We start from the raw sequence: 15,172 nt of genomic DNA, 5'->3' as shown, positions 1-15,172 counted from the left end.
TGAACATCAGACTCCTTGCAACTGATCAAATAAATCTTCAATTCTCGGCAGAGGATACTTGTTCTTGATAGTGACTCTATCAGCTCTCGATAATCAATAAAGAGTCGCATACTACCATCCTTCTTCTTCACAAATAATACTTGTGCGCCCCATGAAGAGTAACTAGGGCGAATAAAACCCTTGTCTAGCAATACTTGGATTTGATATTTTAATTCTTTCATTTCAGCGGGTGCTAGACGATAAGGTGCTTTAGAAATAGGTACAGTGCTCGGCATCAATTCAATAGAAAATTCCACCTCACGGTCAGGTGGAATGCCAGAAACGTCATCAGGAAAGACATTAGGAAAGTCTCTGACAATATCAACATCCTCTAACTTCTGACTGATAGGAGCATGTGCTGTAGTGACACATGCTAGAAAATCTTGGAATCCTCGTCTTATAAGTTTCCTCGCACATAGACAAGAGATAATGTGCGACATTTGCTTGTTCCTCGCCGCCTCAAAGACAAAAGATTTCCCATTAGGAAGTCGAATAGACACTGATCTCTCACGAAAATCTATCGAAGCTCCATTCGCTGAGTAACCAGTTCATCCCAAGTATGATGTCAAATTCAGGCATAGCGAGTACGATAAGATCTGTCCGAACCACATCTTTGCATAAACGAAGTTCCAGATTCTTCATAATAGTATACGTGATCATTTGGTCACCGGAAGGAATAAAAACCTTGAAATCCAATCCCATATCCTCAAGTGTAATATTCAGTTGCTTAATGAAAGTCTCGGATATGAAAGAGTGTGTAGTTCCCGAATCTAGCAGTGCATAGGTAGCTACACCTAGAATGAATATCCTCCCTGCGGCGAAAACGTTTTTAGATTATTCGTGTTGAAACTTAAGGAATTTGTATCATTAATTTCCCATTTTTTCCTAAAATTGCAAATTGACCCTTAAAATTTTTGGAATTTATAATTTTGGTCCCTTAAATTTCGAAAATTACACTTTTGGTCCTTATATTATCGAAAATTACATTTAGGTCCCTGAATTTTTTTGAAATTTCATTTTGGTCCTTAAAATTTCGAAAATCACAATTAAGCCCCTAGATTTCGGTTAATTGAATTTCGGTCCTTATATTTTCGAAAATTTGCATTTTGTCCCTGAATTTTCTAGAATTCATATTTGACCCAAAATTTGTGGTAATTGCACAATAGTCCCTAAAAAGTTTCGAAACTTCCTAATCATGCCTTGGTTATGATTTTTCTCAATTTTTTGGCCATAAAATTTTAATTTGGAATTATTGCATCCTTTTCATAAATTAAGGCACAAAATCAAATCCAATTTCTACAATTTCCAATTTCATCCTTTAATTCCAACTAAGGTAGAGCATACAACCTAATTTTCTCTAGGTTATCTATAATCCCAAATCAATTCTAATAACCAATTTATCATTTCATGCAATAAAGGCAATTTATAAATGTTAAATGACTAGGTTACCAGTGATAAGGGTCGTGTCTGCCTCCTCTTCAGCCTCCTCGACACGCATAACATAAGCTCTTCCCACAGTAGGTGCTTTCTTCTTTGGGCATCAACAGCCTTATGCCCTTCCTCCTTGCATATAAAGCACTTAAAAGTTCCCCACATGCATTGCCCATAATGTAAGCGATTGCACTTCTTGCACAGTGGTCCCTCTGCAGGTTTCGGTGCTCCAAGTTGTGGTGGATTTGGTGGTCCTGGCTTCTTTACTTGACCTTGGGGCTTTTGTGGCCCTTGAGGTCTAGGAGGTCCCGTGTATGGCTTTTTACTTGGCTGAAAATTCTGCTGGTGTTGCTGTCTTTTGCGTTGCATCTCGAAAGTCAATGTCTTTCAAAGATTGCTCGCCTTGAAATGCATAGGTAGTAGCAGCAGCATAATCCAAGGGACACATCATCATCACATCACGACGTATAGTAGGTCGTAGACCATCCAAAAGTGTCTAAATTTCTCCTCAGCATCCCTAGCAATGAGGGGCACAAAGTGACAGCCCCTATTGAACTACCTCACAAACTCAGGCACAAAAGTATTTCCATGACGGAGAGTCATAAATTCCCTCTTCAATCGTCCTCGGACGTCGGCAGTGAAGTATTTCTCATAGAAAATCTCCTTGAATCGAGCTTATGTAAGAGTAGCGAGATTAATACCTTGCTCAGCTCTTTACCACCATAAAGAAGCATCATCCTAAACATATATGTAGCACACCTCACGCGGTCAACATCTCCCATATTCAAGTAGTGAAAGTGCACCTCAAGTGCTCGAATCCAAGTCCAGCAGCAAATGGGTCGGTGGTGCCAGAAAATTCCTTCGGCCCTAGCCTTGGGAACTGATAATAGATATTGTGTTGTGGCCTAGGAGCCTGCTGAAACTGCTGCTCAAATAAACAAGCCATACCCTCTATTGCACGCGTAGCAGCATCCCCATTAGGAGGTGGGGGTGCATTAACATGACGATCCTCAACATTCTTCTTCTGCCTATCACTACTAGATGCGCGTCTAGGAGACATTATATCTGAAGGTTTCCTAATTCTAAACGTAACCAACATGCATTTAAATATAATTTTTCTAATCATGCAACATATACTAACCCATTTTAGCAATTTTAAGCATATAAAACATATATTCTCATAAAGCTATTAAACATGTGACGACGTAAACACATAATTCATATAATCATTCAAGTATCACCATATAAATCATATAAAGCATATAAACTTACAAATTTGAGGCTTGAAGACTGAGCTTCTCGGCACTGATGGTGGCACAACCCTTAGCAGAAACATTACTTTGATACCAACTGAAACGTCCACTACTCGTTTTCTTAAAAAGTACTAGAATTTTTTTATTTTTTTTAATAAGTCTCTCAATGACATCGGCAGAATTGGAATATATACACTTAAAATATTTTGCACCATTTTGAAAATAAAGCATCCAACCATATTTAAAAATCCAAAGGAAATAGTTCAAAACATCAAATCGTCAAACGTTTGCAACTCCTAACTTAGCAATATTGCTAAATCTAACAACCTCTAAAAAAACCCACTCAAAAGCATAATGAAAATCATAAAAATATCTTTAACATAAACTTTAAATCCCATAATCATAAGTCATAAGTGCGGAAGAACAAGCGCTGGTCCTCGGGTTATGTGCACCTTCAGCCCAACAAGATCAACCACCAAGACCTCCATTATCATTATTATCATATTCACATGCATCAATCACACTTAGTGAGTTTAAAGACTCAGCAAACCATATTCTTGATAACAAATAATATGTATACAGATCACATGCAACAATGAAAATAATTTTACATAAAATAACCTTTCAAAATCATGCATAAACATAAACATTTTTCATATCATCAAAAACATATTCATATTTATCATATACATATACGTATTCATTTTTCGATGAATTCAAATCGTTAATTGTGACTTTTTTATTAGGGGTTCGATGGATCCATCTACATGTAACCACAGTACTGGGCGGCGGGGATATCAGCGACACTCTCACCCGTCAACTGAGCCTTGGCCTTACGTATCATTGTATCATCGTATTAGTCACAATTACTTCACTTCCTTCAACATTTCGTATTCTCATCACTTTATAAAATTTAACATGCATATATCGTTTTTCTTTTAAACCAAGCATGCAACATATCTTTTAGCGTTAACTTTCATCATAAAATTCAATAAACATATAAAACAATCATATTAACATATTTTATAGCATTCAAGGCACTGCAATGACGTTTACTATTTTTCAGGCATAAAATTAACGTTTACCCCTAAACGTAAAATTTCTCGATTTTGACTTTTTCTTATTTCTGTTGACTCTAGAGTATCCCAATTAATTATTTAAGCTTACATTAAATTTCTCATATTTTTATTTGGCTTAAATCGATGGCTTTTTTTATTTATTCTTTAATTATAAATTCATAATGTGTATTAATCCCGAATTAAATTCGAACTTTAATATAACATTTTCAAATTTAAAACATAGATTTTTTATATTTATTTAACCCTCGTCAACCTTGATTCGACCCCTATTGACCCATGTTTCAAACTCTTAGGCAATTAACCCTAAGTTCGAACCCTTAACAACAAACCCTCGAGCCATCATGCAATTCCTTCGAACCATGCTCGAGCCACCCCGATCCAACTCCTGACCAGACCCTTTATGGACCCTACTGGACCCTTATAACCCTTAGGACTCGACCCTAACTCGCCCGAAGCCCCTACACCAGCAGCAAGTGCAGCGGCCGAGACTCCCTCATGCACTAGGACTCTTGCAACTCGCCTAGGACCCTTGCCCTCGAGCCAAACCCAAGCCCAGCCCCTCGTGAACCCTCTATGGACCCTAACTAGCATGGACCCCTGGACCCAGCCGCGAGCCTTCCCGCGCTGCTTCTCCTCTCGGGTGGCTTGGGGAAGAGTCCTTGCTCGCTAGGACTCTTCCCTAGCCATCTAGTTCAAGTCCTAGCATGACTATGACTCATCTCCTGACCCAACCATGTCCCGAGACCAGCCCTGGTCGAGCCAAAGCCAAGCCATGCATGGTTAACCCTTCAAAACCGAGCCTTGATCAAACAAGTGCAAATTAAAGTTCCAGCATATTCAAATTCGGGTGCAGCTTATTACGTGTATCCTAAGCTTCCTTAAATCGTGTAAAATGTTTCCCTTTATATTTATTTAACCCTCGTGAACCATGATTCGACCCCTATTGACCCATGTTTCAAACTCTTAGGCAATTAATCCTAAGTTCGAACCCTTAACAACAAACCCTCGAGCCATCATGCAATTCCTTCGAACCATGCTCGAGCCACCCCGATCCAACTCCTGACCAGACCCTTTATGGACCCTACTGGACCCTTATAACCCTTAGGACTCGACCCTAACTCGCCTGAAGCCCCTACACCAGCAGCAAGTGCAGCGGCCGAGACTCCCTCATGCACTAGGACTCTTGCAACTCGCCTAGGACCCTTGCCCTCAAGCCAAACCCAAGCCCAGCTCCTCGTGAACCCTCTATGGACCCTAACTAGCATGGACCCCTGGACCCAGCCGCGAGACTTCCCGCGCTGCTTCTCCTCTCGGGTGGCTTGGGGAAGAGTCCTTGCTCGCTAGGACTCTTCCCTAGCCATCTAGTTCAAGTCCTAGCATGGCTATGACTCATCTCCTGACCCAACCATGTCCCGAGACCAGCCCTGGTCGAGCCAAAGCCAAGCCATGCATGGTTAACCCTTCAAAACCGAGCCTTGATCAAACAAGTGCAAATTAAAGTTCCAGCATATTCAAATTCGGGTGCAGCTTATTATGTGTATCCTAAGCTTCCTTAAATCGTGTAAAATGTTTCCCTTTAGATCCCTAATCATGACAGCCCATTCATGTAGACATATTAAAACCCATGTTTTTGCAGAAAAACAAAATAAATAAAGAGGTAACTTGTTTTTCATAAAAATCATATTTACATACATATTATGATGTGAAAGATGAGTAAAGGAAGAAATATGACATGCCTTTGTGTATTTAACGCCCAAAAATCCATTGACGATGCGAAGAATGGCGATGAGAAAACCTAGGCTGAATTCCCTTGAAAATTCGAAGCTTTTACTCGCTAGTTTTTGTGTGTGCCGTGAGTTGTATGCTGCTAGGAGTCTTGTGAATGAAATGGGGTGGGGGCGTGTAATATATAAAAAAAAGGTTTAGGTTTGGGCTTTAATATTTAGTAAAATAATTAGTGTGCAAGCTTTGGACCCATTAGTATGAAATAATAGGACCGATAAGCCCAATAGTGCTTTTAGAAATTATTTTGTTTAGGAAAGTTCGGGAGATTATTAGCCGAGCTATCAAAACGTTCGTATTTTTGATGAAAATAAAATAACGATAAACTTTACGTCTCGGTGTATAAAATCACTTCAAAAACTCCTTATTTGCAAAAATAATAAATAACATCAACATTATTTTAATAATTAAAAGCAATTATTTAATAAAATTATTTTTCATTTTTCAGCCCTCGCTCTCTGTTCCTCGATCGCAACTCGAATTACTTTTAAAAATACAGATTGCATTTAAGTAGAAAACTACTTTAAAATCATATAAACATATCAAAATAATCAATTTAGCAATTTAAATAAATTAATTAGCTATTTTCTATTTTCTCTAGATTTGCATGCAGTTGGATTACGTCGTCTTAATTTTGGACCTTACAACTCAGATCCAAGACATACCGATTCTACAAAAGAATCAAAGTCATAGACTAGAATCAAGAAGACTATTTTTTAAAGAGATAGAATAACTAGTCACAAGTGGGTAAAATACTTGTCCATAAATCCCAACATGTAATAATAAGCTTTTCGATAATAGAAAAGTTTAGATGTTCAGAAGAGTGGAGAGAAATCAAAATAGTAAATGATATTACAAGACAATGAAATCAATTTTCTTGTAATACGATATACTATTTAGCACTGCATATGATATGAACTTATTAAGAAAATCGATGAATTGCAAGTTCATATCAAAGAAGTCCCAGAAAAAAAACAAGACCAATTGGTTGTTAGGTTGTTAGGTTAGAGTTTTTCGAGAACCTTGGAAACATCTAGATAATGGAATGAAATTAATGGTAGATGATAGAATGTGGAAAATCCAATGACTACGAGCTTACTCTCGATATACATCCTAGTAGGGATGTTATATGAAAAATACAAGGCATAATATTTTGTTGCTTATATAATTTCAGAAGCTGGAATCTTTACAGCAAAAAGATGAGTTTTTTCAAAAGAATTGGAAGAATAATTACCTCAAATTGTTGAACGAGATTTTTCCAAGCGAATCTTAATCTTATGTAAACGAATTAAGATAACAATATTAATTGTAAGTACTGGACAAACACCTTGGTATAAATGTGAAAACACCACATATTTATTTTCATCATAGAAGAGCAGACATTTTGTGAGGCCCTTTTTTCTATTTCCACTGCTTCAAGATAATTCAGTGGCTTATCGATAGAAACAAAAGGATGCAGATGATCGTTCAATCCTTTAATGAAACTTTCGACAACAGCAACCTGGCTTGCAGCCACATGAGAAGCATATCTCAGCATAGCATAAAAAGTATCAGCATACTCCGCAACTGACTATATTGCCCTACTTTAAGTTATGAAACTCCGAAACCTTAGAACTGTAAAATGATGGAGGACAGTAACTCTCCTTGAACTTCAGTTTGAATATATCCCACGATGGAACAATCCTCTCAGCATCTAAGGTCATCAATGTTGTAGACCACCACATTTTGGCACTGATCTTTCAACTGATGCACAACTAATCTCAATCGACCCTGTGAAGGATACTCGATCAAATCAAACAATTCCAAAATTTCAGAAATCCATAATTCAGCTTTCTCAGCTCCTTCAGAACCACTGAATCGAGGTGGATGCATAGAGTGGAAACGAGCAACTAACTCATCCATCCTAAGTTGGTCGTAGATGATCAGCAGCTTGCTCAACAAAAGTATCATCAACAACATGAACACGGGGTCTACCACATCCACGACCTCGACCTCGAGCTAAATAATCTCATCAACAGGAATTTCTCCACCTCCATCCATTCTATACGATAAAACACCAAAACAATTAGAATTGAAGTAAACAAATCATATAATCACATAAGCATGTTGTCAAGTAGCATATTGTTGGAACTTTTCAAGTTCGCAATCTTGATTTTGATGTTAACAAAACTTGTTATTGTGTTTCTAACATATTTACTCAAGTGTGGAGTTATTAAAACAAGAAGCAAGCCGAAACTGAATTATGCACAAACTGAATTTCTGGCAAGCTTCGGTATTGTGAAGATATCTCTCAACTGGATGATTCAAATGACAATCCGCCAACTGGATTGATTAGAAAACTCACTTTGGAATAAGTCGTATTGCACGTCAGTTGGGCAAAATCGGAATGTATCTAGGTAAAACTGATCGCAACTGATCGCACGAAGACAGCAATCAGTTGGTTTGAGCAGCTGCGGTATTTTGGTCATATCTCTCAGCTCGTTTATCGAAATGAAGCGATTCCATATGCGTTGGAAAAATGAGACGAAGATCTACAAATAATTTTCAGAAGTCAAAGTCTGAATCGAAGCTTAATATGCTGATAAATGACGATGAAGTTACTGGTTCTGCACAAACTGAAATCAGCTAGGCTGATTTTAGCACACCAGCTGAAACTGAACTGAACCGAACTAGTTGAACTGAACCATACCAGCTGAAGACCAGTTGAACCAGATCAGTTGAACTGAACCAACTAAACTGAACCAGACCAGCTGAACCAGACCAGTTGAACTGAACCAAACCAGTTGAACTGAACCAGACCAACTGAACCAGCTGAACTAAACCGAACCAACAGCTGACCAACTGAACTGAACTGAACCAGCTGCTGACTAGTTGAACTGAACGACCAGTTGAGTTGACCAAAGTTGACCAGTTGACCAAAGTTGACCAGTCGGGAAAATACCCAGCAAGACGAATTTGACCGTTGCAATTCCAGAAACAGTACAGAAAATTTCCAAATGGTCATATTCTTGTGTCTAACGTATATATCATTGTTGGGGCTTATAAATACAACATCTCGAAGATCAAACAAGAGCTTTTGAAGTGGATTCAAAGCATGGGCACTTGGCATAAAGAAATCAGCTAGTTGAGAGCACAAGCCCTTGTGTGAGGATACATTTGAGATGTACACTGTAAATGATAAATTCCTCACACACAATCACTCACACATATACAGAGAGTTTGAGCTGAAAAGTTTAGTTGAGTGAGTCTTGAACAAAGGCAATAAACTTGTGTATGTTGTCTTTGCATATGAGACATTAAACAATATGCTTATTGTGAGGTGCTGCCTACAATCTTGAGTGCTAGGAGTTCAGTTTAGGTAGTGGTGTAAGTCCTAGCTGAATGGGTTTGTACAAGGTGTTGTATAAATCAAAGTCTTCTAGTGAATCCTTCCCAAGGGGAAGAAGGGGTGACGTAGGAGCATTTGAAGTCTCCGAACATCCATAAACAAATTTGTGTCTATTTATTTATTGAATTTACTTATCATTTCCATTGTTTTTAAGGATGCATTGTTGAAGCATTTTATGTGTTCTTCAAATATCAAAATATTTGATACCAAGTGTTTGATAAAATGCTTCAACTAAAATATTTTTACTCATTCAACTTGCATATATTTTAAATGCTTTACAAAATATTCAATCGGTTTCTATGAAGGATTATTTCGAGTATTTTCCGCTTGGTTTGAAAACCAAACTTGATTTAATTCATCGGTGTTCAATATTTCAAGAACCGAGCTATTGTAGCTCAACGGTAATCCCACTAACCGATCCTATCCATTGGTATCAGAGCGGGTGTTCTTGAAAGAACATTTAAACTGATTTTGATGTTTAAAATTCGAAAATTTCAGATTTTTACACATATATAAGCAAAACTGAATTTTCGCACAGCTTGCAGCGACCGTAGGAAAAATGGCATATCTCCTTGCTCGAGTGTCCAAATGACGAACCACTTTGTGCATTGCAAACTAGACTCATAGAGGTTTACAGTGGTATAAAATTTGAAGCCTAATTATGCTCGAGGTAATACAGTTTATTCATTGAAGGCAAAGCATATGTTCTACGGCGGAAAATGAGCCATGGAGAAAATTGGTTAGTTATCCCTCTTCTTTTATAATTTTCAAAATTTCAAAAATATAGGGGGAGAAATCATTATGATTTTAATGAGTTGATTATTTTTAAATATTGAGGGGGAGAAAATTTTGTTTAAAATGTTTTGAAAATATGACTTTTTGATTCACACAAAAAGGGGGGAAAATATGTTAGTTGAGTTGATTGTTTATCCAAGTTTTGTGATCATCAAAAAGGTGGAAATTGTTGGAACTTTTCAAGTTCGCAATCTTGATTTTGATGTTAACAAAACTTGTTATTGTGTTTCTAACATATTTACTCAAGTGTGAAGTTATTAAAACAAGAAGCAAGCCGAAACTGAAATCTGCACAAACTGAATTTCTGGCAAGCTTTGGTATTTTGAAGATATCTCTAAACTGGATGATCCAAATGACAATCCTTCAACTGGATTGATTAGAAAACTCAATTTGGAATAAGTCGTATTTCACGTCAGTTGGGTAAAATCGGAATGTATCTAGGTCAAACTGATCGTAACTGATCGTAACTGATCGCACGAAGACAGCAACCAGTTGGGTTTGAGCAGCTGTGGTATTTTGGTCATATCTCTCAGTTCGATTATCGAAATGAAGTGATTTTATATGCGTTGGAAAGATAAGACAAAGATATACAAATTATTTTCAGAATTCAAAGTCTGAATCGAAGCTTAATATGCTTATAAATGACGATGAAGTTACTGGTTCTGCACAAACTGAAATCAGCTAGGCTGATTTCAGCACACCAGCTGAAACTGAACTGAACCGAACAAGTTGAACTAAATTAGACCAACTGAAGACCAGTTGAACCAGATCAGTTGAACTGAACCAACTGAACTGAACCAGACCAGCTGAACCAGACCAGTTGAACTGAACCAAACCAGTTGAACTGAACCAGACCAACTGAACCAGCTGAACTGAACCGAACCAGCAGCTGACCAACTGAACTGAACTGAACTGTACTGAACCAGCTACTGACCAGTTGAACTAAACGACCAGTTGAGTTGACCAGAGTTGACCAGTTGGGAAAATGCCAAGCAAGACGAATTTGACTGTTGCAATTCCAGAAACAGTACAGAAAATTTCCAAACAGTCATATTCTTGTGTCTAACGTATATGTCATTGTTGGGGCTTATAAATACAACATCTTGAAGATCAAACAAGAGCTTTTGAAGTGGATTCAAAGCATGGGCACTTGGCATAAAGAAATTAGCTAGTTGAGAGCACAAGCCCTTGTGTGAGATTACATTTGAGATATACACTGTAAATGATAAATTCCTCACACACAATCACTCACACATATACAGAGAGTTTGAGCTGAAAAGTTTAGTTGAGTGAGTCTTGCACAAAGACAATAAACTTGTGTATGTTGTCTTTGCATATGAGATATTAAACAATTTGTTGATTGTGAGGTGCTGCCTACAATCTTGAGTGCTAGGAATTCAGTTTAGGCAGTGGTGTAAGTCCTAGCTGAATGGGTTTGTACAAGGTATTGTATAAATCAAAGTCTTCTAGTGAATCCTTCCCAAGGGGAAGAAGGGGTGACGTAGGAGCATTTGAAGTCTCCGAACATCCAAAAACAAATTTGTGTCTATTTGTTTATTGCATTTACTTATCAGTTCCATTGTTTTAAGGATACATTGTTGAAGCATTTTATGTGTTCTTTAAATATCAAAATATTGGATACCAAGTGTTTGATAAAATGCTTGAACTAAAATATTTTTACTCATTCAACTTGCATATATTTTAAATGCTTTACAAAATATTCAATCGGTTTCTACGAAGGATTATTTCGAGTATTTTCCACTTGGTTTGAACACCAAACTCGATTTAATTAATCGGTGTTCAATATTTCAAGAACCGAGCTATTGTAACTCAACGGTAATCCCCATAACCGATCCTATCACATATACATGCGCAACAACAATTTTAGTGCCAAGACTCAAATGTCCTAGACTTTAGTTCGAGCGTATCCCATTTTACGCTCTGATACCAAGATGTGAGGCCCATTTACTCTAATGACAATTAATGATCAAACAATAATGGTTTGATTTAAAGCTGCAGCGGAAAAAGGTTTAAAATGCTTTAAAACGTACCTAAGGGCCTAGAAAAATTTCGGCATGACCTCCCCGTAAGTAGGACATCCCAAAAACTCAAGCAGCAGTTTATAACAAAATATACTCCAACTAGAGTCATTAAAACAAAAACCGAAGTTAAACACCTATAGCCGAACTGACCAGGACTAAGCAGAAATTAAAACTTACCAAATATACTCCAGATCATAAATATAACAGAGTCGACTCAGGACATCACTGTTAGAGTAGGTGCACGTCGAGCCAATTGTTGGCCGAGTGTTCACAATGAAACTCTATGTATAAACAGTCTTTATTTTAATAATATTTGAATTTATCATTTTGGCACTTCTTTATCTGTATACCCATGCTAGTGGCATAGATAAAGTCCTTGAATGTACAAATAGTAAAAAGAATATGAGATGCTCATATGATGAGTATCATGAAACTCATATTTGGAATACTGTATATTCTAAACAGTTCCTAGTCGATTCAGCCGCCGCTAAGAAGGATATAGGCCGCTCGAGTTCGAGACTAGTATCTGCGATGTGAGTACCATGTTTCATTGGTAGGGGACATTGTGATGTCCGAGCATGCAGATAGGTGCTCCTGGTAGAGTGCACTGAACAATCCTCCATAAAGGACTTCCAAGTGGTGTTTACTTATCGAGTGGAAACGTCCTAGTTTATGGTTGTACACCATTATTCCTTATGACCCGGGACAACATTGAGACTCTACGTGCTAGAATTACACTTTGACTTGTTTACCGACTCTCATGGGATCATCAGGTGGCAAGGTTGGGTGTTCTGTCGAAACATATAGGAGTCTATGCATTGTAGTCTGGGATTCACCGCTTACCTTCAGGTATGGATATCCTATGTGTTCTCATGTGTATGTAGGTTGAAATCTCTGATCAGAGTATGTTGGTAATTATGAAAGGGGTTTCATAGATTACACCATCGATGCAACTACGACATGACACATAGTATCGATTCATTGACAACTCTCGATAAACCAATGGTTGTCGAATCGGTCGGGATATATGAGTTGAAGGGACCGTACTGTACGCTAACCATAATTGAATGGTTCTTGCAGGCACTATTATTTGATACCTAGGGAATCATGCAAGTGATGCTGCTAGGCGTTTAACATGATTGGTTGGGTACTATCAGACTTGAGTTCAGACATTCTTGTTATCAAGGAGTTGATAAGTAAGAATGGAGCAGTTGGGGTATGCTCGTATAAGAACATGTTTAGTCCGAATCACATGGAGATGTGAACCCACGGCTAGTTGTATCAATGAACCATTGAGGGTCACACAAGTACTAGCTTTCTAGATCACGTTGAGAAGTAAAATAGTTCAATGTATTGAACGGCTTATAAATGAGTTTATAAGCGTAAAGAAAAATAGAAGTATGACTTCTATGAGGGAAATGTAATTTTTAATTTATGAATGTGTTTTTAAATTAAAAGTAGTTCAAGTAAATAATGTATTTGAAAATTGTGATTTTCATAAACATTATTATGGAATAAATTAAATTAATTCAAGTGTTGAATTAATTAAACACTAGTGAGCCTGGTAGAGTCCAAATAATTAAATTAATTCAAGTGTTGAATTAATTAAATAACATTGGGCCTTGTAGAGCCAAATTGGAAATAATTATTTAACTAGTGGGCTTGAGTAAAATCAAGTAAAGTTTAATTGGGCTCAAATGTGTTTGAGACATTTAAATAAAGTCCATGGGCCTTGTAATAGTTACAAGCCCAAGTCACATTGCATGCTTGAGAGGTGAAGAGTTCGGGATTACTTTTGATTAAAATATTGGCATGGCATGCACATGCTTCCATTAGCTTTTCCCACAACCAAGACAAGTCATTCACTCCCCACATTCCATCCTTTTTGGCCGAAATTTTGCATCTAAAATTCTCCCAATTTTTGTTCTTCAATTGTTGAGGAAATCCTACAATTCTCTTTGAAAAATCCTATTATTTTTCTAGTGCAAAATAAGAGGGGTTCTAGCTAGTTGGTGGTGGGCCTAATTTTGGAGCAAGGAGAGCTTGAAGATTGTCTTGCCATACAAGAGCTAAGGTGTTTACACCTTAGTTGGAGCCATCATCAACCTCAAGAGGTCGATAGGTATAATTTCTTAACACCCTTTGTATGACAAATGTGTTTTGTATTTGCTACACACTAGTACATGTGGTGTTCGGTTTTTGCCCTAAAATTAAATTTTGAAACTTCCGTTGCGCATTAGAACACCTAAAATCGATCCCTTTCAAGTGGTATCATGAGCTAAGGGTAATAGTTTTTGTAGCATATACATGATATTATATTGAGATCGATTTCTAACCACATGAGATGATTTGTTGCAACGAATTCAAGGCCGAATTGGGGCGGGTTTTGGGCAGCAAGTTGCTGTCCATTTCAGGCAGCTTGGGCCGCCCGAGGGGCTGCCCGAACAGCCCCTATCTTTTAAATAAAAAAAAAATTTTTTGCATGTTGGCCGGAATCCGGCGACGGAGCTCTGGCGACGGCGATGACGGCTAGGGTTTTCAAAAGGTGTTTTAAAATATCAAAGTGTCATGGGCCTTGAGTTGTTGGGCCATTAGATGACTAACATATTTGTAAATTTAAATGGGCCAAAATGTTTTTGGTGAAAAATGAATTTTTTGGGCCCTTAAGTTTAAATTTACAAAAGTTGCAAATATTTTCTAATGAAATAAATAATTGAAGTTGGACTTTAATTATTTATAGTAAATTGTGATTTACAAGAAATTCGGTTATAAATAAATTAATTAGAAAGTAGACAAAGGTGTTTGTATACTTTGTTAATTTAGTTTATAATCGTGGCGGTTAGTGATTGGATCAAGATATATAATATTGGATCAAATAATTATTGTGATAATTAATTGATGGTGTATGATATATGATATTATGCATGAAGGATGATTAAAAGCCCAAGCCCAATTTGCTAGGTGTATGCTAGGATATTTTGTGTTGAATGATTGTAATAATTATCAATTTATAAAGTGGGCTTGGTTTATGGCCCGTTCCCACCCCATGAGATGTATTCCTATTTTCATGGATATTTATTTGTAAATATTAGTATAGTGGATGATCAAGATTGGAAGATGGTGGTCATGATGATTATGAAGATCGAATATTAGTAATAGTTGCATTTGCATCCCTTGCATTACCCTAAGATTGGACCTAGGCCCGTGTTTAGCTCACACGGGCCATTAGTATTGGGGCGATTGATCATCCTTGTTTATTTACTGTTTATAATATATGCATGATATGTTATAAATAATGAGTATGTGCGTTATTATTATGATAATAACAAAGTTGCATGAATCCGGCAAACATACGATCAAACA

The 15,172-nt window shown here is 37.3% G+C and overlaps 1 protein-coding gene across 1 annotated transcript in view; it reads right to left on the bottom strand.

Moving 5' to 3' along the window:
- The window catches only part of LOC142537511 (uncharacterized), a 49,282-nt gene extending 46,752 nt beyond the window's left edge, over positions 1 to 2,530 (bottom strand). Inside the window, exon 1 of the mRNA XM_075643022.1 lies at positions 2,274 to 2,530. Within this exon, the coding sequence (XP_075499137.1) occupies positions 2,274 to 2,530 (257 nt within the window). The remainder of the gene's footprint in view (positions 1 to 2,273) is intronic.
- Between the last annotated feature and the right edge of the window lie 12,642 nt (positions 2,531 to 15,172).

This window comes from Primulina tabacum, chromosome 2, assembly GCF_025594145.1.
Source record: "Primulina tabacum isolate GXHZ01 chromosome 2, ASM2559414v2, whole genome shotgun sequence".
In the NCBI taxonomy this organism is placed as follows: Eukaryota; Viridiplantae; Streptophyta; class Magnoliopsida; order Lamiales; family Gesneriaceae; genus Primulina; species Primulina tabacum.
The sequence above is the reverse complement of the archived record's forward strand: the minus strand, read 5'-3'. Positions and strand labels throughout refer to the sequence as shown.